The following is a 26,650-nucleotide window of genomic DNA, read 5'->3' on the forward strand; positions in this document are numbered from 1 at the left end:
AAGAATCAAAAGAATGGTTTTTGAGTTATTGAATTTTTTCGAAAAAATTGTTTTGGTCAAGCTGCAGTTCGTAATCTTGGCACTATGAATTTGATGTACGGGCTCGTCTGTTTGGTGAGAAAGCTTATTAATTTAGGTTGGAACGTATCCAGCCGTTTTCTGGTTTCATTGAAATTTACCGCAATTTCGGGTCCTTTTTTGGAAATTTTTCTCTTGTTGGGTATTAGGATTTTTCAAACGAATAATAATAACCAGATTTAGTATTTCGTTGTTCACACCAAGATTAGAGAGATAAGAACGAAGCTAGTATCGAGCTGAACATTTTATTAATAGGTTTTACAAAAAAAAAACATGGTCAGTTTTCTTTCAGATTTATTGTCAACAACTCACAATCAACACTAATCTAATTGTAAAAAATTAACTTAACGATCGTAAAAAGCAATCAATAGCTCATAAGATACACTCTATTCACTCTGGATTCTATACTAGCTTTGCAATTTTCATACAATTGATGAGTTGAATCCAGTACTTTTCTGTCCAACGCCATTTCCAAATTGTACCACGAGGATTTCAAAATTTTAACGCAATGAAGAACCTGGAAAAGACATTTTACTTATAAAAGCTACAAAACAGCTTCTAGGCATCACTTACCGAATTAAAACTGAGATTGTCCTTCTTATCGTTGAGAAAAGCGACCATATTCTCAATCTCTTCAACAAAGTCACAATGCGACTTAATCACAGAATCAAGATCGTTGGATTTCTCGAAATCCAACTCGAACTGCTTCAGACATTTCATCAGACAGAAGCAGAGGACGTAATGATGTATAAAATTCAAGAGTTGAAGCAGACTGAACCTGAACACCTGTAACTTTCTGACCGTGTTCTTCACCAATCGACTGCTACTTTTATTGTCACCTCCGAAGATATCTAAAAAAATATATGATTTTAACCTAAAAATTCACCAAATGACAGAAACTAAAGACAGGTGACATAAACGACCTTCACCTTTGAGGCTGAGGCTGTTCAAGGCATGCAACGCCCATTTCAGCTTGACGAGGAAGTGGAAGATGGAATTGTACACCTCAATCTCTTCATCGGCCACCACAACGCTCAGAGGCCACCTCAAGACCACTTTGATGTTCAAATTGTCGCAGATATCCAGAGGATCGGCGCTCTGCTCCCTGATCGACCTCAGCGTAACTTCGCAGTTTGCTGATATCGATGGGTACTTCTCCGATATCAAGTCCTTGAGATTCGACGATAACCTCATGTACCTCCAAGGGGAATTTGGTAGGAATTCCATCTGGAAAAAGGGGCGAAAATGAATTTGGAAGAGATTTAAACGGTCACCTTACCTCGAAGAAGAATTGTTGGAAAAATGGAAAGAGAGAGGCGTCGCTGAAGAGGAACAGAGCCCTCAAAAATTCGAACAGTTTGTCCAGGTGGTGATCTTCGACAAGGGTGTTCTTGACCATCAATCCACAAACGCTGTATCGTTCCTTCAGTATGTCCAGGAATATTCTCTCGATGGTATTCCGTAAGGGGAACAATCCGGTTGTAATCTTGCAAATCCTGGAAATTATTACTTTGAATTTGACGGTTACTGATCAATAGATAGTCCTCTTGCCTTTCTAGCAATGTCATAGTTGTTCCTCCACTTTCTACGTTCTGCTTATTCACGAAACAGAAATTTTCGAATGCCTTCATCAGGAAACCGTTATTCGTATCGACCAAATTCTCCAATTTATCCATTTCCGTGGCTTTTCTGCAGTTATCCACACTGATAATCGGATGTTTCACCGTTAGAATATTCGGTTCTTGAGCTTCTTCGTCCTTTGTTAGATTCTCCAAAACGTCCGTTTCTCGATACTTGAAAAACCTACAGAGTTCCGTCAAGAACCTTTTCACCAATTCTTCGTACAGTGTTTCTAGAATTTAACAAAGGAAACTCTTATATTTGAAGTTTAGGAATCGATGTCGACAAACCTTTGTGTCTGTAGTAAAAATCAAACTTCCTAAGATGGAATAACAGTCTGATATTATTGGCAATATGCAAAACTCTGGTACAAATTATCTTAATCACTCCGTCTTCTTGAAATCCTTCGTTTATACCATCGCTTATAACATAAGTGATTCTAGCGCTGAAAATCGGACCATATTTAGCAAAACCAATCATCGTCTAAAGTTTTCAATTACCTCAATAAAGGACAAGTCTTATACTCCAAAGTCTGGGTCGAACTGGTCCTGAAAGTAAATTTTTTTCATCCGAAAATTCAACATCGTAACTTCTTCACTTACTGGACCAAAACGAACTCCAAGTCCCCGTCGAAGAAATCGTTCTTGGACAACCAGGAATCGATGATGGTGAAATACTTGAACAAACTCTCGAGGTACAAGGTCAATTTTATGTCATTCTCCAACTTCGACGAAGATTGTCTCAGGCTCGAATGTAAGTTACAAAGTAGGCTGGTGGCGCAGTAAAGGGCTGAATGGGTATCTGTACAGACCGTTATTTTGTCGTGCAGTTCTTTCAGGACCTGCAATGGTTCGAAAATTGGACCCAGATCATTCGCCAATCTCAATAAGGTGTAGGTTTCCTCTGAAAGTGTAATTTTAAGGTGAATCGGGAAGGGTGGATGAAAGAGACTATTTTTACCTTGTTTTCGAACAATTTCTTCTATATCGATGAGTTTTTTATAGATTGGTTCAAGAATGTTCTTTCTGATAGCTATTCCGTAACAAACATATGTTTGGCATAAATCTTGCGTAGAAACGATAAAGGTCCTGAAGAATTCTAATAATTCTATATACTGAAGAAATTGCTGAAGGAATGCGTTGAAGGTTACCTAAAATTTTCGCTACAATTTAGTGAAAATCTACACTAATTCTTTTCTCATGGAAAAATCATTCCGAACTTACATTTCTTACGCTGGCTATAGACACATCACTTCTTATGTTGAGTTCGTTTCCCTTGAAATAAAAGACAAACGACTTGTGCATTCCGAACATTTGCCAGATAATTTCTCGTATCACTTTATATTCCGAAATGAAGCTGATTTTGTCTAAACCCAGTAAACCATGTGTTTCGGATTCCAGATAATCTTCCCTGGTTAAATTAAATATTTTCACTTGAAAGTCAGAACAGTTGGTATAGAAACTCACCATAAAATTCCTACATTAGCTTCTTCCCTCATACTGGCTGGCTTTTCAGAAAAATAATCCATATTGTACCACGTGTGCTGAATTGTCGACTTAAGCTCCTGATTTACATCGAAATTCATCCTGAGACCGACGTTAGAAGCGGATTCTAGGATGGGTTGAAATTCTTTTTTCTCAATTTCATTTATCTCCTCTACCGGAGTTTGAAAACCACTAGATTCGTCCTAAATAAAAGGGGTAAGTGATAAACACTCTAGTGATTCTAGTTATTCTTACACTTGTATCATCGAATTGTTCCGGTGTGTATATTTCTATACCTTCAAGTAGATATTCACCCCAATTCATGACTTCTTTTTCGTCTTCTTCAGGTGCTATTAGGTATTCTTCCGGGTTTTCCATGAATTTTATCGTCGGGCTTTCAGACATGTACAAGAGAAATCTGAGTGTGTTCAGTGATGCGTGCAGATCTTGTTTGGGAATCTTACCCATGTATTTGTCATACATTTTCCTCAAATACTCAGCTTGTGGGGAGAAACCATGAAACTCATATTTTTCAGCCATTTTTTGAATAGATAGGTCCATTTCTCTTTTGTTCACGAAAGACATAGTATCTCCCTTCTTTAGCTTGGAAATAACTTGCTTTTCCCTTGCATTTATCAACTCTAGATTGTCCTAAAGTTATCATCTTTCAATTAAAAATTAATGCATAACGAAAAATGAAACTTGCCTTATCTCCCAAGATGTGTTCGATCAAGTTTCTCACTTCTTTATTTATTGCTATATTCATTTTCGCTTCTGGATTGAATTTTTTAAAATATCAAAGTGTTTTCACTGTTTTCATTTCAAACATGCAATTCATTTGAACTTCTGAATAGATCTACTGTCAAGGGCAATTTTATAGCAGTGGCGTATGAAGTTTTCGTTGTGAGTTATTTTCCCATGAATAAGTCCTGACAGAGGTTAGCATTTTTCAAACACTCTGCACTTGCTGCTGGAATTCAATTAATTCAAATGCATTGCTCTTATGATCTGTTTGTCGCAATTAAAACCAAATAAATTATGTGAAATACTTTCGTTCCCATTGTCTTCCATGTCTACGCCAATGTTTCGAGTTCATTTGAACTACCGCTTGACAAATTTGAAAAACGAAAATGTCACAGTAGTTCAATCGGGAAACGCCGTTAAGACAAATAAGGAAAAATGAAAAACCCACAACAGGTGTTTGTGTATTGTTTTTTGTGAATTTTTTCTCGAATGACTGAAATATTTCGTATTGAATCACTGCCCTCAAAGTGCCCCCTGTTATGTTCCTCTAGGTGTGAAGGATATCGTTTGGGAGTTGGACACAAGTTGGAAATTGCGAGTTTTCGTTTGGAATTTTGAGGTTGGAACAAATTGGTCATTGATTTTCCACACTCCTCTTATTGGTTTTTCGGCTGTTGTAATCGATTTGGATTGATTGGATAACGGAGTATGAAGAATACGTCTAGACAAGAGAGGGCCAAATCTGGAAGTTTTGTAAGTATTAAAAACGTCACTTGTTGTTATCTTTTACAAAGGAAATTGCTTCAGGCGTTCAGTCCTTCAAACGGATCGAGATATGTGGTCAGTGTCTTTTTTGATAAGAGTTTCTTTAATTACTATGCTCTAATTATTATAATTGCTAGTTTATATCACATAACGAGACAGGATGATTGTATTCAAGTTCATAAAATTTCGTTTGTAATACTGTAAATTTTGAATATCTAGTAATTTTCTACAGTATTAAGTATCCACTGTCTCCATTGATACTTTGAGGTATTTATGTGAAAGAAAATATCATCATTAAATTCAGTTTGACAGAAGTGATTACAATATCCATAATATTATTATCTTAACTTGTTTTTCTAATGTATCTGAGGAAAAAAACAACGAAAACTGGTTAATTAGGCAGTTCTCCCATACAATTTTTTTGAACCCAAAGAATGCTTCTGTCAGTGTAAAACTAAAAGGTTGTGTTTGTCCTAGTCCTAGATTCTTATTTATTATTCGTCCTTTCTCTAGAAATTCAAACTCAAGTGCATCCGTGTACAGGAAACGCCATTTTTTCCGAAAGCGCCATCTACCTGTCAAGTTTGCCAACAAAGTTTCAATAAGTAGATCTCTACTTGGTGGCGTTGTTTAGTTCACTACTTCACCGCTAGATGGCCGATTCCTGATTTCGGATTTTGATCGCTCATAATAAGTTTATTTACAGTGACTGATGTAGAATTCTTGGGAAAATTCGGAGGGAAATAGTTGGTAAAATGAAAAATTTATGTTTCCATCATCAAACGTAGGAGATATCGATTGAAATTTATTCTGGGAGGATTCTGCATCTCTTCATAAACTTTTTAGGGTTTTCACTCCCAATCTCTCAAACAAAATCATTTTTAATTTATTTTGTTTCAGAGATTGGGAGTGAAAACCCTAAAAAGTTTATGAAGAAACGTAGGAGAGTCTGAGGATTATTCTCCAGAATCTGAATGTTGTTTGAAATTGAATTGGTGGATGCGCCATTTCTCTTGATTGAGGAAAAACTTTACATTTGGAAGGGACATGTGTGTTTTTACTCATTAAAAATCATGGGGTGTTGTTGTTAATCACTAGATAGAATCCTGTAAACTCCTATAAGTGGTAATCCCAGTAATTGATACGATACAATTGGAATATCAAGACAGCAGGATTAAAAGATGACACCATATGATTTTTGAGGATTTTTAGGGCAGGATAATTTTTCCAGATGCTCTTTTACATTTGGTATTTGTTCTTAGAACGAATGTGAAGGTCTCTGCAACGTTTTTGCCAGGTTTTCACCATCAGGGTGGAAATTTGAGCAGTGAGACAAAAAAAAAATCATAATTCGAAGTTTCTCGATTAGGGACTACGCCACTGACTTCCTCGTTATCCTCCTTCACTTTTGAACCGCCCAAGGAATTGATATCCTCCTCGAGTTTACGATCAACTCTAATTTTTCCGCATTCGCTCTCTTTATCTGGACTCACTTTACAAGTTCTTTATCTTATCGCCATTCGTCATGTTTTATTGAGTTCAAATTTTAATTCCAGGTAATAATGCGACACCTTCGACACTGGTAGGTCTGCTACGCGTATCTTCGAAATCTAGTACGGGAGTTTTCGCGGTTTGAGTTGGAGTTTTTCCATTCTGGTTGGAAAATCATGGAGTTCAGGCGTGGAAAATCGGAAAGGCGCACACGGAGATTGACAAAGACTGGCGTGAGTTGTTGAATTTGTGGATGTTCTGTGTGTGTCGGATCGGGTGGGCTTTGATGTCGATAATGATGTGTTCGTTTTGGCGAGGCGGTGACGTCACGAAGCTGTTGAGAGCTTCGAGAGTATCCCTTTAATTATTAACATCGTCTTAGGGATGAGATGGAAAATGAGGGAATACTCCTATTTTGTCGAATACTTGGAGATTGTTCGATGTTGCGAAAAGAAACATAAAATGGGGATTTTATTAGGATCACAGTTTGGACTGTTTGAATTGTCGGAATTTGCTCAGGTACTGTTGAATCAGCACCTAGATCTTCGGCCTAGGAAGATCAACCTGAAAGTCCTTTGTAAATGAACCATAATTTTTATTAGGAGTGAGGAGGTTGTAGTTAGGGCCCTATAAAGTAAAATGAAAGTTTCGATAAGCACGACTGTTTAAAATCAAAGTTGAATAGTTTCTGTTCGAGGAAAATATATTTTGCAGATAGAATATAAAATGTAGGAATCTGAAATACTTAACTGCGATGTGCATCATGAAAAAACAATTCGAAATTGACGACAATTCACGAATGAAATAATATAAGCACAGTCAGACAGAGCACATCGGTGTCCTAGCAACCTAACTTTACCTAACCTAATCTGACTTAACTTAAGCTAACCTAACTCAACCTAACGTAGGACCGAACACATACAGCATTGAGAATTCCCTAGTTGTTTGAAGCTTTCTGTGGCGAACTTTCAGCTTTTCATCTAATTTAACCCAACTTAATTTAACCTAACCTAACACAACCTTAGCTGACCTAACTGAACCCAACCTAAGCTAGCAGAGGACCCATAACACAAGCTAGTTCTGTGGGGTTTCTGTGCCAAATTTCTAGAATTTCACCTAACTTAACCTAAAACAACTGGACCTAACCTGACTTAGCCTAACCTATCCTAGTCTGACATAACTTAAGCTAACCTAACTTAACCTAGCGAAGGACCGAACACCCAGCATTGAGAATTCCCTAGTTGTTTGAAGGTTTATCTGCCAAATTTTTAGCCTTTCATCTAATTTAACTCAACTTGACCTAACCTAATCTAATTAAAACTAACCTAACAGAACCTTAGCTGACCTAACTGAACTCCACCTAACCTAGCAGAGAACCCACAACACAAGCTAGTCTTGTGGAGGTTTCTGTGCCAAATTTCTAGACTTTCACCTAATTTAACCCAACCTATCTTAACCTAAAACAACTAGACCTAACCTTACTCAGCTTAACCTAGCCTAGCTTTGACAGTTTCAAAAGTTTCTTCATTCTCTCTACATCTCTCACGTGTTCAGAATGGAAAATATCTCCCAAAACGTGAAAAATTCGGTTGAACAAATAGACTTGTTTGTGAATAACCGCTATAAACAACGAACTAATTAACGGTCGTCTAGATCGAATCAAAACAACTCATTATCTTATCTAGATTGTCGAATTTCTTCTGATCCAAACTGTCCAATTAAGGCCGTGACATCATCATAGGTTTGTTTGTTTTCGTTTGCATATTAAGGATGGGAGTAAAAAGTTCTTGGCTACCGCTGCATAGACCTTCTGTCTGCAGATACTATGACATCATCTCTGTTCACTTTCCAACGGTCGCTTCAAGTTGATCTATAAAACAGGAATTTATTCGTGGCAGTCTTCTTGGAATGACGAAGGTGATGAAGGTGTATCCTTATACAGGAGGTCGATAAGTGATCGATAGAAATTTCTTAATATCTTGTTTTGCGAAATTTTCGCGTTTTTTTCCAATGCTTTACGTGATAAGTTCCCCGATGTTCAGTAAGTTATTAAAATTAACGCTCTGGATAAGTTTAACACTTATTACTTCTTATCAGTTATGAACAATTCTTAATTCTCAATGGTCGCGTACGAATGATACCTTTCCAACGAAACTCTGACTGCAATTCACCTGTAACTTGCACTTTTAAAACCACCGCGATCACATTGACCGATTTTAGTTACGCTAGAAAAAAACTAGTCCGTTATATACGTCAGCGTAGAAAGAACAATAATTATCAACGCGCCTTGGAATGATAACAGCCGAATCCTTTAGCGGAGCTTAAAGGTGGCCGTACACTGTTCGGGTTTCTCCGCGGATTTACCCGCCATGAAACTCCAAGGTCCGAGAGAGTGGTTTCCAACTGCAAATTTGCAAACCTCCCTATATCCCTTGAGTTCAATGGTTAGATACCGTGGAAACTTTCATCGTCGTCTAGCTCTACTGGCCCAGTCGCTGTTTCCTTAGCCTCATTCAATCCTAACGTGGGTGTCCCCCTTTTTAATGTAATGTTGTGGTGATCCAGCGTCACCCAGTCAAGATCGGACGATGATGTAAGACGTTGATAGTAAGTCACACAGATCTCATCGTTTATTTTGAACTGTTCAGTCCATCCCACCCGCGTATTTCGACCTTGTGTGTTTGTCCCCCCTGTATCTGTCCGCAATTAACAACCTGTCAGTAGGGAAGGCGACTGCCGAGCACGTGAAAAAAATTCGATTCGCGGGATATAGGTGTTTTCTTGATTTTTTTTATATTGTTTTTTAACGCGGTGCGTTGTTGTTGTTGTTTTGTTTTTTTTTTGTGGTGTTATGACGGTCGATACTGACAGGTTTCACTGTGTGGTGGTGGTGTATTGAGTGAATCATTTTTTCCGGGTAATACATCAAGGATGTATGGATATGTATGTAATTTTTAATTGCTTATTGTAAGTAGTGAAAGGTTCTGATTTGAACTTTTTATCTAGTCCAAAATTGTTGGAGGTATTGGAAAAATGATACCTAAAAATGATATAAGAAAAACTCTTCAGAAAACTATACAGGGTGGGCAAAATTCGTTGTCTACTGAGGGGATCTCGAGAACTACAGCAGCTAGAAGAAAACAGATGACACATTCTTACCTTCTTAGGCACTTTCATACGTAGATTCTACTGACAAAAGATTTTTTTCCAATTCAAAAATAAAAAATTCGGTGAAAGTTTGCATTTAAAAAAATTCAAGTTCACCTAATGATTCGAAACGAAAAAATATTTTGAGCTCATCAGTGGATTCTTCGCAAAAAAGTGCCTGTAGAAGGTTCAAGTTTCGGGTTTGTAACTTCAAAGACAAAAAAGTTATGAGAACTTTACGAAATTGTCAAACTCAAAAACGAAGTATCATAGGAGGCTGTGGTTTTCACCATTCTTAAAAACGTAAACATTCTCCTCTCTGATCGTACATAGAAAAAATAATGCGTAACCTTCACATCTAAGTCGTTTTTTCGAATCTGTGAAACGCCCTTCTATATGTTTACATTTCGTGTTTTTTTTTTCGTTGGGCGCCCATATCAATTCTCTTCCTGTTGCAGCTGGAGTCATGGTTCAAGGGTGGAAGCAACAAAAACCCCACGTCTGGAAGCAGGCCGACTTCTCTGGCTGTTTCCGGTCTGAATGCGGACCAGGACCTGGGTGAACCAGACGATTCTATACGAGAATTCGAGAAGCTGATCAACAGCATGAGCGAGAAGGAAGTCAACGCTAAATTCGAGGAGATGCTGGTGAGTTGAAACCAAAAAAACTGATTTCTTTCTTCAATCTACCCGTCAGTTTTTGATTTTGTTGATTCTCATAAAATTCCCTAGCGAAGGTCGGATCCATTGCTACATGACCTAAGACAACCACGTCCCTCGCTTCGTCACTTTCATGCACCTTTTTTTGTCTCCGACTGAACCAGCCTACTTTTTTTGACTTTTTTAGGGTCAATAGTACTGTTCCCCCTGTATACTTGAACAGAAGATTCATTTTTTTATGAGTTGCTCAATTCTGGAATGATCCAGATGGAATAACTGCAGTGAATCCGGTTTTTCACGACCTACTTTGTCGATGATGTGACCCCTTTAAAAATTGGAAATTATCCATTCTGCTAATCCCACTCGTGTAATTTGGTATTATTCCAATACGCGCTACCAAAATAACGCGTGTTCCAAGAAAGCTTAGAAATGAAGGTGGGGTAAAAAAATCTTGCCGAGATTAGCCTAGCATACCGCTGATTTTCGAATTTCTAACCAAAAATCATCTTGAAAGATTGGTTTGGAAAGAATTCACGTTCAAATTCAATCCTGCACCCTAACTCCTGCAGGAAAAAGGGGTATAGGGACTTTTTTAGTTAGGTTAGGTTAGCAACTGACAGCCAACGTCAAAATCATAGACATAGGTCGTCATAGATACCCTAGACATATAGACGTGGACTGTGCCTTCCCTTTCTATCTATGCATGAAATACGGTCAAGAAAGTGACAGAGAGAAACTGAACATCGGGCATGCAGTTGTCTTTTTCTAGAATTTTGATTGGTCCACACTCACCTCTATGTGGACAAAAAAGAGACAGGTAAATACCCGACGAGCATTTCCCTCTTTCTATAAAAAAGACAATTTCATGCTGACATTGCTCAGTCCATGTCTCTATGTCTATGGGTTAGGTTAGCAGCTGACAGCCAACGTCAGAATCATAGACATAGGTCCTCATAGATACGATTTCTATGTCAATATCTGTGGCCCTGTCAGGGTTGGATAATCATTGATTCGGCCAATGGCTAACCCTCTTTGTTCCTTGCAGAGCGACATGAACCTCAATGACGACAAGAAGAAGCCGCTTCGCAACATGGACCTGAAGCAGAAGCGCAAGATGCTGCTGATGAAGTGCAAGGGGTCGGTGCAGGGCCCCGACCACAAGTTCGACAAGCCGCAGGAGTACCACGCCTACCTCGACCAGTACTCGAAGCCCGAGTACCAGTCGCTCAGCAAGTTGCTCAACTGCGTCGAATCGCTCAGGATATCGCTGACGAACAACACGTTGGGATGGGTGAACGACTTCGGTTCAGACGGACTGGACAAGATACTCAAGGTGCTAGAGATAGCGCTCAGAAAGTGAGTTATGCGAGATTTTTGACGTTTTGCGTCGCTCTGACGAAAGTTAGGTTAGCATTGGCATGGGTGGGTAGTACCGATTGGAATCATCGATAGCGAATAATAGCCTAATCGTCCTTGACATCTGTCAGATGTCAGTGGCCTCAGATGACAGGAACACTGAAGTTTCTTTAGTTCTATGTTATTTCACTCGAGTTCATAGATTTTATGAAATCATAGATCAAATACTTCCCTAGCTTGTTTTTATACATATTATTTCTATGTTTCAAACCACAGATATCATTAGTGAACTCTTGTTACCAGATATTAAGCTCTGTGGGAGTTTCCAAGTTTTGCTTTGAAGCCTATGATTTTTGACCGGGTTTTGTACAATCCCTTCAAGAATTATTGACATCGAAGCAGGCCTGGAAGGTTAGTAGCTGCTGGTCATGAAAGATCACTGATTATTTTTGTAATTTCACCATAGAAATAAAATTTAAAAAATAAGATATGTAAATGTCAGCTTGAGACGTATTTGAACTATGTTCCCCGACATAGACTTTCTCTGTTTTATAACATATATGACCACGAGGGAGTTAACATAGAACTAAATAATTTTCAGCCAAGAACGTCACATCTGACAGATGTCAAGAGACATTTGACGTTAGACCAGGAGTTCCAACAGAGGAACTAGAATAGAGGAATAGAAACTACATGAAATACAGGATGGGTCTTTGACTCGTACAAATATTTCAACAGTAGATTCTTGAAGTCAAAAGAAACACTTTTTTCCCTTACCATTTTTCCCTAATCGGCTCGGTTTAAAAGATACAGGGTGTTGGAAACAATAAAAAATGTTGTTTTTAGTTCTATCCCACAAACGGTTTTATCGAATTAAATGAATTTCGGAATATAATTTTTCATTTATTTGATGAATCTTTTTCGAACACAAGATATCACCCATGTCTTCCAGTTTTCTCATTATGACCATTACGTACCATAAAAATACCAGAAATCAAAGAACCCAACTCTTGAAACTAAGTTGGATGCTATCTACTGAATATTTGAACGTTTTTTAAAATAAAAGTATTCTTCATATTTTCTCGTATAATGCTCTGTTTTCGAGTAATTTGATGTTGAAAAATCAAAAAGTATCTGTGAAATTTGAGAAATTGTGTACTTTGGCTGAATACAACTCTATTTAAAAGATCCACAGATGTGTAGAGTCACAGATTTAGCTTGTTGTTCTGAAGGTAATTTTGTTCATCCAGGGGTGGCATAGCTCATTATGAAAACTTAAAATGGCTATATCTTTTTATCAGGATCGAATCGGAAAAAATGACATAGGGAAAAAGTGTTTATTTTGACCTAAAGAATCTACTGTTAAAATATTTGTACGGGTCGAGGACTCACTGTCAATTTTTCGGTTTTAAGGATGACAGTTAAACAGGGTTGCCAACCAACATATTTCAACGCTAAAACGCGCTCAAATACAACCTAATCAGACTAGAAACAATAAGAATTTTCGAAATTTCATCCTTCTTATTTAACATTCAAACTTTTATGGTACTACATCATTAAAATGCCACGATTCCAGGGTACAGGTATGTGGAGTCGACAGTTTTTAGGGCTAGACACCTGCCCCAAGCGGGGATTAGGCTGAAAGAAATTTGTCACGTTGTTTTCTAAATAACGGGAGATTTGTCTAGGTTTGAGGTTAGGGCACGTTCTGTCAACATTGAACTAAAGAAAGTTTCTTTAGTTCAATGTCTGTCAATCGCCTTAAGGTTTTATGAGGACTTGAAACGTCGTAGGGGGCTCTTCAAGTAGTAAATGCTTGGTTTACTACCTATGTAAATTTCGGAAAACGTAAAAACAGCCGGGTTGTTCAACTTTCAGTTTGGAGGTTAGAAAACTGAGGGGTGGAACCTAAAAACATCAAAATTTCGGAATTGTTGGGAGTTAGACTCGAGAAACTCAACAAAAGGTATAATATAACTACCTTTGGCGCCGTTTCAAGCAGTATTAGGGAGCTCAAACAATTAAAAACACCCTAAGTGAGTCCCTATCAAAAGTTAAACCTTCTGTAATGATTCTGAGAGTAGATGAAAGGACAAAACACCGACTTATCTATTCAGTTTCTCGGCCTATTCGTAACTTCTCAATTCAAGCTTAATCTACCCTTAATTGTCCATCATAAAACGATAAAGAGTGAATGTACTAAAGAAAAAGGGATTCTTCTTAATATTTGTCGAAAAACATCGGTAGATTTGACAGTTATAGGTAATTTTCTGGTGTTGGAATAACAATAATGGCCTGGTCGTTTGTTGAAACGAGGCAAACATTACACAGAAATTCGTTATTCGTGATCGAACGAAGGAAATAGCTTTATTACCAATTTTTTTCAGCAACGACACGAAATTGCAGTGGGAATGCCTGCGATGCACGGAAAAATACATGAACAACACGATAGGACTGAAATCTTTCCTGAACAACACGAAAGGCCATAACATAGTCGCCAGGTGTCTGAATCACGAGAAGCCACAGGTTATGATTCAGGCTCTTAGGGTAGGTTCACACTTTTTTCACCGATCGCCATCGTAGATTGCGAACTTGAGAATTGCGCCATTGTTTTCCTAATTTGAGAGAAATTATAGTGTTTGCACGGTCGAAAGTTATGAGTGCACCTATTTCCGGGCAACACAGGAAATTACAATTAGATTGAGAAATTGTACTGAGAGATAGCATACACTGAATTTGCGAAGTTAACACATAACGCACTTGAACAATTATAGTGTTTATCTCATGATTTATTGATAAAGAACGTCACACAGACAATGAACGGAAGTGTAGATTTAATTTCATCTAATTGAGAGCTTTTTGAAGAATGCTAACTTGTCAGTCGTGCCATTCTGTCCCTTATTCGAATATTATAGTGTTTGTACGGTTGGAATTGATTAAAGCACGAATTTCTCGACAAAGTACAACATAACGACCATAAGATTGAAAAATAGTATCGTCTTGTTGTCAGAGGAGATGGCACATTGTTTATACACTGAATTATCGAAGTTAACACAGAACGCACTTATACAATTATAGTGTTAATTTCGATAATTCAGTGTATAAACAATCTGCCATCTCCTCTGACAACAAGAAGATACTATTTTTCAATCTGATGGTCGATATTTTGTGTTTTATCTCGGGAAATTCGTGCGTTAATCAATTTGAATCGTACAGACACTATAATTTACAAATAAGGAACAGAGTGGCACGACTGACAAGTTATTATTCTTCAAAAAGCTCTCAATTTGATTAAATTAAATTTACACGTTCAATGTCTGTGTGATGTTTTTCATCAATTAATTATGGAATAAACACAGAACGCACTTATACAATTATAGTGTTTATTCCATGATTTATTGATAAAGAACATGACACAGACAAGTATAGATTTAATGTCATCAAATTGAGAGCTTTCTGAAGAATACTAACTTGTCAGTCGTGCCACTCTGTTTCTTATTTGTATATTATAGTGTCTGTAAGATGGAATTTTCTAAGTGCGAACATTTCAGGACATGGCAAGAACTTTTACTACTAGAGTGAAAAAGAAAGTGTTTTTGTTATCAATTGGGTTGAATTTGTGAAGTAAACAATTAAATTCTTGATGAAATTATAGTGTTTCTTTGGTCATTTATTGATGAAGAACGTCACGCAAATTTAGAACAGAATTGTAGCTTTAATAGCATCTAATAGAGAGACTTCTGAGGAATGTTAGAGTTGTGCAACTTTTTTCTAATTTAAACAAAATTATAGTGTTTCTACGTGATTGAAATTCATAAGTGTACAAATACTACTACTACATACTAGATTGAAAAATGGTATCTATTTGTACACTGAATTCGCGTAAATAACTCATAAGGTTCTTATGAAATTATAGTGTTTGTTTGTTCATTTATGGACAACGAACGAAATTATAGGTACTTAAGAGCTTTTCGAGCACGAGCGGATCTATTATACTCTAAGTCGAAAAAAATTATAGTGTACAATTGAAATTAAGTGTACAAATTTTCGGATAAAGCACAAAATTACAACCAGTAGATTAAAAAATTGTATTTTTGTTGTCAGTAGAGATGATAGATTTAACACATAACTTACACAATTATAGTGTTTGTTTGATTTCGAACGGAATTACAGCTTCAATCGAGTCTGAATAGAAGATGAATGAGTAATCGGTTAACCCCATGAAAAGAAACCACTGTATGTGCGAGAAAAATGACATAATTATAGTGTTTACAGTGTGCTATATTGTGTGAGAGAGCTGAAGTGGAACTTGCACATCTTCAAGTGTTACACGAATTAGAAATATCATATTTTACACCTCGTACTTTCCGCACATAAGTATACAGCGTGATGATATACAGGGCGACGCATTAAAAGCGATTTCTCCAGATCACAATGTGTTTTTCTTGCATCGTTGTCTGGTGAATCGTTCGGATAAACAAATATGACGTAACCAATGACAGATGTTACGGTCTTTTCAATTTCCTTGCAGATTTTGGCACCTCTGTGCCTGGTGCCCGGCACCGACGGCATGAACACCGGCCTGGAAAAAACGCTGAGCGCCGTCACCAAGGTGGGCGAGGACAGGAAGATCGAGAGATTTGCACCTATAGTGAACGGTATCACCAAATCGAACAACGCCGACCTACAGGTGAGTTTTGTTAGGTTCTTATCGAGAACGCCCAAGTTTCGCGCCCAAACGCTATCTTCGGAAACAGTTTTTTTCGAATTTCAATTCTGGAATGTTTGATTGGAAACCCGTGAAAAATGGTTCGGTGATTTATGAATATTGGTCGTGGATAATGATCATTTTATACATCGATGGTGGATAAAAGTCATTTATGTTAAAGTTCGAGGTTATTGTGTAAATTACAACTCTATTCTACGAATCAAGTAAACATCCGAAGGTCTGAGAAAGTGACTTTACTATTAACCCTTGTGGTAATTTGGTAATCCCTTCATCCTTCTGGGAATTTGTCGGTAACTACAAAGGATCGTCTTTACCTGGGTTATTTGAATTTTAGCATGCAAAATACCTCGAACTCTGGGTTTTCCTAGAACGAGGGTACAAACAGTACAAATCAGAAAGTGCGGCATCGTTTAATAATAAAAACAACAAAGATATAACAATTCAAAAGTGACTCAATGAATATTAAAAACATATAAAATATACTGATGTATTGAAAGGAGAATACAAAAAAACAACAAAGATATAACAACTTAAAAGTGACTCAATGAATATTAAAAAAATATAAAATATACTGCTTGTATTGAAAGAAAAATACAAAAAAACAACAAAGATGTAACAACTTAAAAGTAACTTAATAAATGTTGAAAAAATACAAAATATACTGATGTATTAAGATAAAAAAAGTCCTTTATTAAATTCATGGTGATTTCACTACCATTACCGGAAAAGTAATTGGTTCATTAGGGTTATTATATTTGGGCTCTTCTCACGATACTTTAATTTTATCATAATGATCGATCATCGGCAGATTTTACGTTGCAATGTTTTTTCTTTGAAGAAATTGCTGTATTAATGGTTAAAATTCCTGAAAAAAATCCTGTTGTGGCCCGAAGGTACGCCTCTGGTGTTTATCTCGTTTGAATAAGATATTTCTTCGGATATTTGCGCAGAGCTGGTCATCCTGGGAAGGGGGTGGAAGGGTGGGGATTTTTGAGTGTCACATTTTTCGAAATTCGAAACTGACCATTGCTTAGTGGCTCAGTCTATCTGAAGATAGGTGCGAGGAGTAGTTTGAAACTTCTCTCGTTTATTCGCCGTAAATGTTTAATTATTTATCGTTTAGTTTCGTTCGATATATAAGAGTTTAGTTTGTTTGTGTGAATTATATCGCCGATATAAGGATATGTGGACAGTGAGACTTGTTTAGTGCATATAGGAGGAATAATATTTTGTTGTTTTTTTCGTGTTGTAATATTGTTTCATCATGAAGATAAAGAGTTTGTTCAAAAAACATAAGGCTCTCCTTATGAAGCAAATGGTGAGTGTGAATATTTTTTGCGCGTTGTGATTTATTTTATTTTGTTTAGTCTATTTAATGATCACTTGAACAGCATGAAAAATTTTCAGACGTTCTAATAATATTGACATTGTTGCTTATACTAACGAATTGGGCCTTAAAATTCTTTCGTTATCTCAACCTTGTCTCCATCTTCAATTACGAAATGATTGTTGATTGTTTATTTTTGTTGTAATGCTAAGATTTTGTCACAGTTTTTTCGAAATTTGTCTTATTTCATATAGCTGTTGTTTGAAGTTGAATAATTCGGTTTATTGAAATTTCGGTATTATCTCTTGTCGACATAAAAATTCACGCAGTGTTATGATGGAAGTTTGCATAAAAATAAAGTTGTCGATTGTATAATACAAAGAATTATTTCTCACTAATAGATGTATTAATTCACTAAATAAAACAAACATTTTGAAAACTATTCAAAAAAGGCTTATATTATAGACTATTGGGATACAGGGGTGAGACAACGAAAGATTTTCATCGAAGCTATGATTAGACAATATCATGTAATGATCAAATGTTGGGTCAATTTTAAGTCGAAATTAATTCAGATAAATAGCATCCATCGATATACAGGGTCTGAATGAATGGTTGCGGATAATTTAAAGGCTGATTCCTTGTAAAAATGGTCTCTCTTACCCCTTAGTAAAACACTGGCAATTTTTTTTTGTATTGCCTTCAAGTTTCTTCGTTTCTAGAAAAAAATTTACTTCTCAGATGCCATCTTGAGGGAGCTGGATATGCAGGGTGGATCTTTGACTCGTACAAATATTTCTTGATGTCAAAAGAATCAATTTTTTTCAAATCGGCCCTGATAAAATGTCATGTTTTCATAATGACCTATGCCACCCTTGGAAAAATTAAATTGCCTTCAAAATAACTGGCTAAATCTGTGACACTACACACCCGTGGATCTTTTATACAGAGTTGTATTCAGCCAAAGTACCCAATTTTTCAAATTTCACAGATACTTTTTAATTTTTGGTCATCAAATTACTCAAAAACTTGGGTAACTTCGAAAGTTATGGGTAATTTTGGAAGAATTGGCAAAATCAGTAAAACACTCTGCACCTTGATTAGAAAAAGAGATAGACCCTTTAAATATAGATCATTCCGACTCACTTCACCTTGTTTATCTCAATTAATTTCATGGCTTTATATGAAGCCATCACAGTTTCGTTTATCAAATGTTAGGTTAGGTAGATTTAGATTAATTTCAGATACAAGTAGGAGGGAACATTTCTCAAAGTAGATTAACTAGAAAGTCTCAGAAAAAAATAGATTCATATGAATCACTTGTAGTAGTTGAAAGTAGACTGTCTTAGGCAGACGTAGGGAGAATCTCTTGTTGCAAGAAGACCAAACCTAGAGGACACCTTGTCCATAGTTTTCTGACAAGGTCAGTCAGCTCATACTCCTCTCCTTCCCTCAAACTCATCCAAATCTTAGCCTTCCACTAACACGTAGCCGCATGGGCCCAGAGCCTCTTTACGAAAGTCGTAGATCCTAACGGAGCGTCATACCTCAGGTTAACGCTGAAAAAGTAGCCGTGAAGACCCTGGAACTGCTCAGATTCGACTGCGGTCTGTTGACCGTGCTCAAGGAAGACCTTGGCATCGATGCTGCCGACCACGAGAAGGTCGTGGTCGAAGAAGACGTCGTCAAAGAAGACGTCGTCGAAGAAGACGTCGTGGAGGAGACCGAAGGGAAGGAGACGCCGGCGCCCAAACCTTTACCCGCAGGATTCGATGGCATCATTGACTGGGTGAACAAGGTTGCTGACAAGGTCAAGACGGGGCCGGTTAGCAAAGAATACAAGGTAGAAATCATGCAATTTGTCGAATATAGTCGGTCGACCCATCGTTCAACTTGTCGCGCGACTCTTTCGTCGTTCGGTCGAAAAAACACTTGGGCGTTCTCAGATACTCGATTTTATCGGTTGAAATGTTCACGTTATGTACGATTTTTTTTTCCAGAGCATGTGTTTCCAATTCATAAACGCGATGTTGTCGCAAACCGACGACTTCGAGTTCCGGATGCATCTCAGGAACGAGATCGTCAGAAACGGACTATATGACTACTTGGGTAGGTGCAGGATAATGTTCGCCCTAATTGGCGACGAATCAGGGACTCAATTTAACGGTTTTTCTATTGTAGCCGACCTGAAGAACGAGACAAATCCCTTGGTGAAGACGCAGTTCGACATTTTCGAGGCGGAGAAGGAGGCGGACGCGGACGAGCTCCACGAACGCTTCGACAAGAACAGACTGGACATGGACGACATACAGGACTGCTTCGAGGTGCTGAAGAACACCACGTTAGAGACGCCGGCCGAGCCCTATTTCCTCAGCATCTTACAGCACCTGCTGTTCGTCAAGGACGACGTGCACATAAGGTAATAAGTCAATCCGTTAAATAACGAGAGAGAGGTGCTTCATTCGTTCGTTTCTGTTTCAGGCCAGCCTATTTCAAGATAATAGAGGAGTGCGTGTCGCAGTTGGTCCTGCACAAGTCCGGTCTGGATCCCGACTTTACGAAGAAGCACTTTGACCTGGATCTACAGCCCCTGCTTGACGAACTGAAGGGTAAGTACGCCTCATTGTAGCGAGACCCCGAAAAGATGGGGTCAGTTAGAACTTCCTCAAGACCGAACGGTTATGCCGAGATAGATGAAATTTTCAGATTTATTACTAGAAGAGTTGCTCTTTCAGAATATGTCTCACGTTTAGAATTCCTCTAAAGACGATCTGCGAAAAATTCCCAAAAAGTTGGGTTCAGTTAAAACTTCCTCAAGATCGAACGGTTATGCCGAGATGGATGAAATTTTCAGATTTATGACTAGAAGAGTTACTCTTTCAGAATATGTATCATGTTTAGATCTACGATAATTTTCTTTGAAGATTAATTCCTCTAAAGACGATCTGCGAAAATTTCCCAAAAAGTTGGGTTCAGTTAAAAATTCCTCAAGACCAAACGGTTGCGCCGAGATAGATGAAATTCTCAGATATATTACTAGAAGAGTTGCTCTTTCAGAATATGTTTCATGTTTAGATCTACGATAATTTTCTTTGAAGATTAATTCCTCTAAAGACGATCTGCGAAAATTTCCCAAAAAGTTGGGTTCAGTTAAAAATTCCTCAAGACCAAATGGTTGCGCCGAGATAGATGAAATTCTCAGGTATATTAATAGAAGAGTTGCTCTTTCAGAATATGTCTCACGTTTAGATCTACGATAATTTTCCTTGAGGATTAATTCTTCTAAAGACGATCTGCGAAAATTTCCCAAAAAGTTGGGTTCAGTTAAAAGTTCCTCAAGACCGAACGGTTGCGCCGAAATGGATGAAATTCTCAAATTTATTACTAGAAGAGTTGCTCTTTCAGAATATGTCTCACGTTTGGATCTACGATAGTTTTCCTGGAAGATTAATTCCTCTAAAGACGACCTACGAAAATTTCCCAAAAAGTTGGGTTCAGTTAAAAGTTCCTCAAGACCGAACGGTTGCGCCGAAATGGATGAAATTCTCAAATTTATTACTAGAAGAGTTGCTCTTTCAGAATATGTCTCACGTTTAGATCTACGATCATTTTCCTGGAAGAGAAATTTCTCGAAAGATCACCTTCGAAAAATTCCCAAAAAGATGGGGTTAGTTAAAAATTCCTCAAGACCGAACGGTTGCGCAGAAATGGATAAATTTCTCAGATTTATAACTAGAAGAGTTGCTCTTTCAGAATATGTCTCACGTTTGGATCTACGATAGTTTTCCTGGAACATTAATTCCTCTAAAGACGATCTGCGAAAATTTCCCAAAAAGTTGGGTTCAGTTAAAAATTCCTCAAGACCGAACGGTTGCGCTGAAATGGATAAAATTCTCAGATTTATAACTAGAAGAGTTGCTCTTTCAGAATATGTCTCACGTTTGGATCTACGATAGTTTTCCTGGAACATTAATTCCTCTAAAGACGATCTGCGAAAATTTCCCAAAAAGTTGGGTTCAGTTAAAACTTCCTCAAGATCGAACGGTTGCGTCGAAATGGATGAAATTCTCAGATTTATCACTAGAAGAGTTGCTCTTTCAGAATATGTATCACGTTTTGATCTACGATCATTTTCCTTAAAAATAAGCGATCGCAACCCAAAAATTTCAATATTCTTCTTCGCTTTACAGAAAGACCGATCGAAAACGACAACGCCAAAGTGGAGGAGCTGAAGAAGCAGCTCGAGGAGGCGCTGGCGGCCAAGTCCGAGGCCGAGGCCAAGCTTGACCTGCTCATCGGCAAAGAGGGGTGCTCGCAGGAGAGCGGCAAGTTGGATCCGGCCAAGGTAGCCAGCATAGGCAAGGCCCTTGCTCCTCCGCCGCCTCCGATGCCCGGCTCTGGTGGCCCCCCCGCCCCTCCCCCGCCTCCTATGCCCGGTACGATGGGAGGGGGCGGGCCGCCTCCGCCGCCCATGCCGGGAATGGGTGGACCCCCTCCGCCGCCTATGCCTGGTAAGTTTCTTTAAAAAAAATTGTGATTATATCGATTAATTTCTGAATGTTCGTAGGAATGGGAGGACCGCCGCCTCCTCCTATGCCTGGGATGGGCCCGCCTCCACCCAGGATGCCCGGCATGGGCCCCCCGCCCCCCATACCTCCGCCGGGCATGATGGCGCCCCTTGGGGGTGCCCCTGGTATGAACACTTTGCCTCACGGTCTCAAGCCCAAGAAGAAGTGGGAGATCAGCGGGCCGCTCAAGAAGGCCAACTGGAAAACGGTGAGTGACGTCTGACGTCCACGTCAGCTGTCAAAATATGACATCTGACATCCACGTCAGCTGTCAAATCTTTCTGATATGGTCAAACTGTTGTTTCACGTCGAATCTCTTCTGTTCGCAGATAACCCCGCAAAAAATGACAGAGAAAGCGTTCTGGTTGAAGGTGCAAGAAGAATCCTTGGCTTCTTCAAATATCCTCGATGAACTGGCCCAGAAATTCTCCTCGAAGCCTGCCAAACAATCGGCTGACGTTGCTGACAAGTAAGTGAAGCTATGCTATTCTTCGTTTTTCTATGTTTTACAGGTCGGAGCTGAGAAAACCAGATGGAAACGCGAATCAAAACCTTCCTGATCGAAATTGCCATCTGAAACATGTCAAAATTTCATATGTTTCCGCGAATGGCCCTAAAATTGATATTTCAAACAGTCCTAGGGTCTTGATAACACATTCGAAACACAGATGGCGCTCACATCACTTCTTCTTTTCAGGGGATACAGCACGGGCACTCTCAAGAAGGTCAAACAGCTCAAAGTGTTGGATAGCAAGGTGGCTCAGAATATAAGTATTCTTCTCGGCGGTTCGCTCAAACACATGGAATACGATGAGATCAAGAGGTGCCTGCTGAAGTGCGACGATGAAATCTTAACTGCCAACGTTGTGGAGCAACTTATACAGGTATTTAAACCGAGATAATTCGTAAAACAGTCGTTTAACTCCCGATTCTTCTTCAGTACTTACCGCCCACGGACCAACTGAACAAGCTCCAGCAGTACAAGGACTCGTACAAGGACCTGACCGAGGCCGAGCAGTTCTGCCTCAAGATATCGGAGGTTAAACGTCTGCTGCCCAGGTTGAAATCGCTCAGTTTCAAGCACCACTACCAGGAGATGGTACAGGACGCCAAACCGGTAAGTTTTGGGTTTGGTCCTTAACCCCGGATTTTTTTTTTAATTCGCGCTTTTTTTTTCTCTCGTCAGGATATTGTGGCGGCTACAGCGGCCTGCGAGGAGGTGAGGAAGAGCAAGAAGTTCCACAAGATACTCGAGTTGATCCTGCTGCTCGGGAACTACATGAACAGCGGGAGCAGGAACGCGCAAGCCTTCGGGTTCGAGATGAGCTTCTTGACCAAGGTGAGTTGAAAATCGATGAAATCTCGTTGAAATTCTAGGGGTTGGCGCTCGGCCATCTCGAATATTTCACACACACCAGTTGCGTATGTTTAATGATGATCATTTCTTTTTATTTTGTTTCAGTTGAATGGTACAAAGGACGTTCACAACAAATCGACCCTGCTACACTTCATCGTGGAGACTGTCGAGAAAAATTTCCCCGAACTGCTCAATTTCCACGATGAGATGCCACACATCGACAAGTAAGTCAGAGTTTTCCTTCGAATTTCGAAGTTTCAGGCTCGATGCGCGAATACCGGAGACCTAACCTAAGCGAGAAGGCCTCGCTTCAAATTAACACACTGTAGATACAAGGCGATTTCGATAAATCGATAAACCGAGGTCAAAAAACTTCTCTTTGCTACATGAGTCGACTGGGTTCTACCTACCCCCCTCTACGATCGGTTCTAACCTCACTTCTGTCAAACTGACAGCGTAAACGTCAAAAATGTCAATTTTTTTCTCTCGATAATTGGGAAATTAGTACATGCCCAACCTCCGTTACAGGGCCAGCCGCGTGTCGATGGACACCATCCAGAAGACGTTGAAACAGATGGACAGCAGCATAAGGAACCTGCAGACGGACGTCGCCAACAACAGGGTGCCCCAGAGCGACGACGACAAGTTCCTGGAGGTCATGGAGGCGTTCGCCAAGGTGGCCAGGGAGCAGTGCGACGTCATGCAGAACATGTTCAAGAAGGTGGAGAACCTCTATCAGGAACTGGCCGAGTACTACGTGTTCGACGGGCAGAAGTACGCGTTGGAGGAGTTCTTCACCGATCTGAAGACGTTCAAGGACAGTTTCATCGTGAGTAGATCGTGGGTTTTTTGGTTTTTTGACTTCTTATAAGAGAATGTTTTGCAGGAAGCGAGAAAAGAGAACGAGAAAGAAAGGGAGCTTATTGAGAAGAGGGAGAAGGCTAGATTGGCGAAAGAGAAGGCTGATAGGGAGAAGAAAGAGAGGGAGGCAAGGAATAAAGCTTTGATCGATATGAATCCAACGGAAACGCAAGAGAGTGTCATGGATAGGTGAGTTTTTCAAACTTCTCTTTTTTTATAACAATTCTAGCGAAGTTTCCTAGTTTCCTGTCTTATTTACCCTAAATTGTAGATTCGTGTGATGAATGGTATTTTTTTTTTTCAGTTTACTCGAAGCGTTACAAACAGGCAGTGCATTCAGTAGGGAACAGAAGAGGAAAAGGGCACATAGACCAGCTGGAGGTAAGCAGTTTTTGTTTGTTTTTTAACTAAATATTTCCACATACCAACATACCCCTACACGTCTAATCGCATTTCTGTGGTTAACCTCAATTGAATGACAGGTGACATAAGTCACTCAGTGACAGAACCTTCGGAACACTTATACACGACCACTCGATCAACATTTACATTCTGTAAAGAGTATTGAATTTGATCTTTTGTAATTTTTTTGTAAGGTTACCTTCTGGAGACTGTAACGGTGAGTTTATATGTACGTTATCGGTGTTGTACGCATGTTACAAAGACAGACAGAAAGAATCGTACAGGTGTTGATTTTGTCCGAGTAAAAAAATAAAGAAATAAAGCTAAAAAATTAATAAAATAAAAAAAAATTACAGAAGTTTGACTTGGAGATATTATATTTGAACAGTAGATTCTTCAGGTCGAAAAAACTATTTTTCCCCACCATTTTTGGGAGCCTGACCCTGTTTTTTCAAATTTTGATTCCAAATGAGCTACTATACAGCGTGAGTCTTTGACTCATACAAATATTTCAACAGTGGATTGTTGAGGTCAAAAGAAACACTTTTTCCAATAGCATTTTTTTCTATTCGGCCTTGATGAAAAGATATGGCCAGTTTTCATGATGTTCTGTGTCTTTTAAACAGTGTTGTATTCAGCCAAAGTACCCAATTTTTCAAATTTCACAGATACTTTTTAATTTTTGAACGTCAAATTACTCGAAAACGGTGCATTTCACGAGAAAATATAAGGAATACTTATTATTATTTCAAAAACCGTTCAAATATTCACTAGAAAGCGTCCAACTTAGTTCCAAGAGTTGAGTTGTTTGAATTTTTATTTTTTTTATGGTTTTTCAACAGCCTGTATCTTTTAAACCGAGCCGATGCCGAAAAAATGGCAAAGGAAAAAAGTGATTCTTTCGACCTCAAGAATCTACTGTTAATATATTTAAATGAGTCAAAGATTCACCCTGTATATTAAAAAGGACAAGCACAAACATACTTTTTCCATTTATTTTGGTGAACAAAGCTGTATTTATAACACAATCAATGAGTTGGCAATTTAATTTTCGATAAAAATAACGATTTAAGATTGCTACCACCCATATTAGCTCTTATATTCACCACCAATCATTTACCATCGTCGTTCATTTAATTTCTTACAAGAGTTACCAGATTCAAACATAACCCAGTACTCTGAACGTTCAAACAAGCTAAATTTATTACAAAAAAAAAATAAACAGAATGTTGCTTATCGTTATAGCATGTTTCCCAAGATTTTCAAAACTCAAGAACTGTTAGTCACATTTTTTTCTTTTTGTAGCTGAAAGAAGGGCGCAACTTGTGAGGTCGAGGTCGAGGACAGGTCTGATAGCTGGTAGAGAATTAACGAGGTAAATTTCTTGATTTGGCTATGATTGTGATTGATGTTAATTTTTTTTTTTTTTTCTTAGCGAAATAATGACATGATGAGTGGAGGTTACCGGCGATGCGACGCGTCTGTTCGTAAGTAACGAAATATGACACACACAAACACAATATGTACATAATTAATAGATTCACGGAAGGAGCGATGCGAAAAAAATTGTTCATTCTAGCGATGTATAGAATTTATATTCTTTGGCGGTTCGCCCTTGAGGCGACCGCGATGAGAGATCTGAAGTGTATTTTTAATTTTTGATACAGTGATATGTTTTCCGTTGAAGAACTTGTGATTGTATAAACTTGAAGTAGAAAGATGAAATATTTTTAATATCTAATAAATTATTATCTGTTTTTTATGTTAGATCTCGTCATTTTCGATCCTTGGGGATCGTCTCCCTTTCCAAATTTTTATAGGTCAGGTACAAGAGGCCCCCCCCCTAGTTGGTGGGTTGAGAAATTATCGAAAAAAAAAATACATTTCAAAGTGTGGTCTAAGCGACAATTATGTTTGTTGCTCCGATGTTGCTAAATTGAATGATTTTTTCGAATTAACCTTGTTTTCCCTCGGTTATGGCTATTTCACTTCAACATTAAACATTTACAGCAAGGCTAGAAGGAAAAAATGTAGAATTTTCATAAAAAAATTGTTGTCTTCA

The 26,650-nt window shown here is 38.4% G+C and overlaps 2 protein-coding genes across 5 annotated transcripts; one reads left to right on the forward strand and one right to left on the reverse strand.

Moving 5' to 3' along the window:
* Positions 1 to 355: 355 nt before the first annotated feature.
* LOC123320751 (gamma-tubulin complex component 5-like) lies at positions 356 to 4,039 on the reverse strand. The gene is given in 13 exon segments (XM_044908159.1): positions 356 to 595; positions 652 to 929; positions 1,008 to 1,350; positions 1,352 to 1,574; positions 1,630 to 1,930; positions 1,989 to 2,143; positions 2,199 to 2,246; positions 2,301 to 2,601; positions 2,659 to 2,848; positions 2,922 to 3,108; positions 3,165 to 3,385; positions 3,438 to 3,833; positions 3,889 to 4,039. Coding segments are annotated over 13 exon segments (2,856 nt in total). The 5' UTR covers positions 3,949 to 4,039; the 3' UTR covers positions 356 to 442.
* Positions 4,040 to 4,350: 311 nt separating this feature from the next.
* Positions 4,351 to 26,350, forward strand: LOC123319791 (protein diaphanous). Of its 4 annotated transcripts, XM_044906728.1 has the most exons (21): positions 4,351 to 4,679; positions 6,248 to 6,415; positions 9,788 to 9,976; positions 11,034 to 11,344; positions 13,732 to 13,891; positions 15,876 to 16,034; positions 19,401 to 19,509; positions 19,582 to 19,819; positions 19,882 to 20,009; positions 21,591 to 21,911; positions 21,968 to 22,176; positions 22,298 to 22,437; positions 22,666 to 22,852; positions 22,909 to 23,085; positions 23,155 to 23,307; positions 23,431 to 23,549; positions 23,854 to 24,154; positions 24,212 to 24,375; positions 24,491 to 24,567; positions 25,894 to 25,963; positions 26,024 to 26,350. In XM_044906728.1, exons 2-21 carry the CDS (start codon positions 6,359 to 6,361, stop codon positions 26,037 to 26,039), a joined length of 3,285 nt encoding a protein of 1,094 aa, XP_044762663.1. In that variant the 5' UTR covers positions 4,351 to 4,679; positions 6,248 to 6,358; the 3' UTR covers positions 26,040 to 26,350. The 4 variants fall into 4 exon arrangements, with proteins under 4 accessions (XP_044762663.1, XP_044762664.1, XP_044762665.1 ...); XM_044906729.1 differs by lacking the exon at positions 6,248 to 6,415; XM_044906730.1 differs by lacking the exons at positions 4,351 to 4,679; positions 6,248 to 6,415 and adding an exon at positions 8,820 to 9,125.
* The last annotated feature ends 300 nt before the right edge of the window (positions 26,351 to 26,650 follow it).

The sequence above is a fragment of the Coccinella septempunctata genome, chromosome 9, assembly GCF_907165205.1.
Source record: "Coccinella septempunctata chromosome 9, icCocSept1.1, whole genome shotgun sequence".
NCBI lineage: Eukaryota > Metazoa > Arthropoda > Insecta > Coleoptera > Coccinellidae > Coccinella > Coccinella septempunctata.

Excerpts from the sequence above, each read along its gene's own strand:
- LOC123319791 (XM_044906728.1), top strand. The coding sequence starts at position 6,359 with ATGGAGTTCAGGCGTGGAAAATCGGAAAGGCGCACACGGAGATTGACA. Across the intron at positions 19,820-19,881 it reads AAGGACGACGTGCACATAAG|GCCAGCCTATTTCAAGATAA; the intron begins GTAATAAGTCAA and ends TTTCTGTTTCAG. Across the intron at positions 22,853-22,908 it reads TTGTGGAGCAACTTATACAG|TACTTACCGCCCACGGACCA; the intron begins GTATTTAAACCG and ends ATTCTTCTTCAG.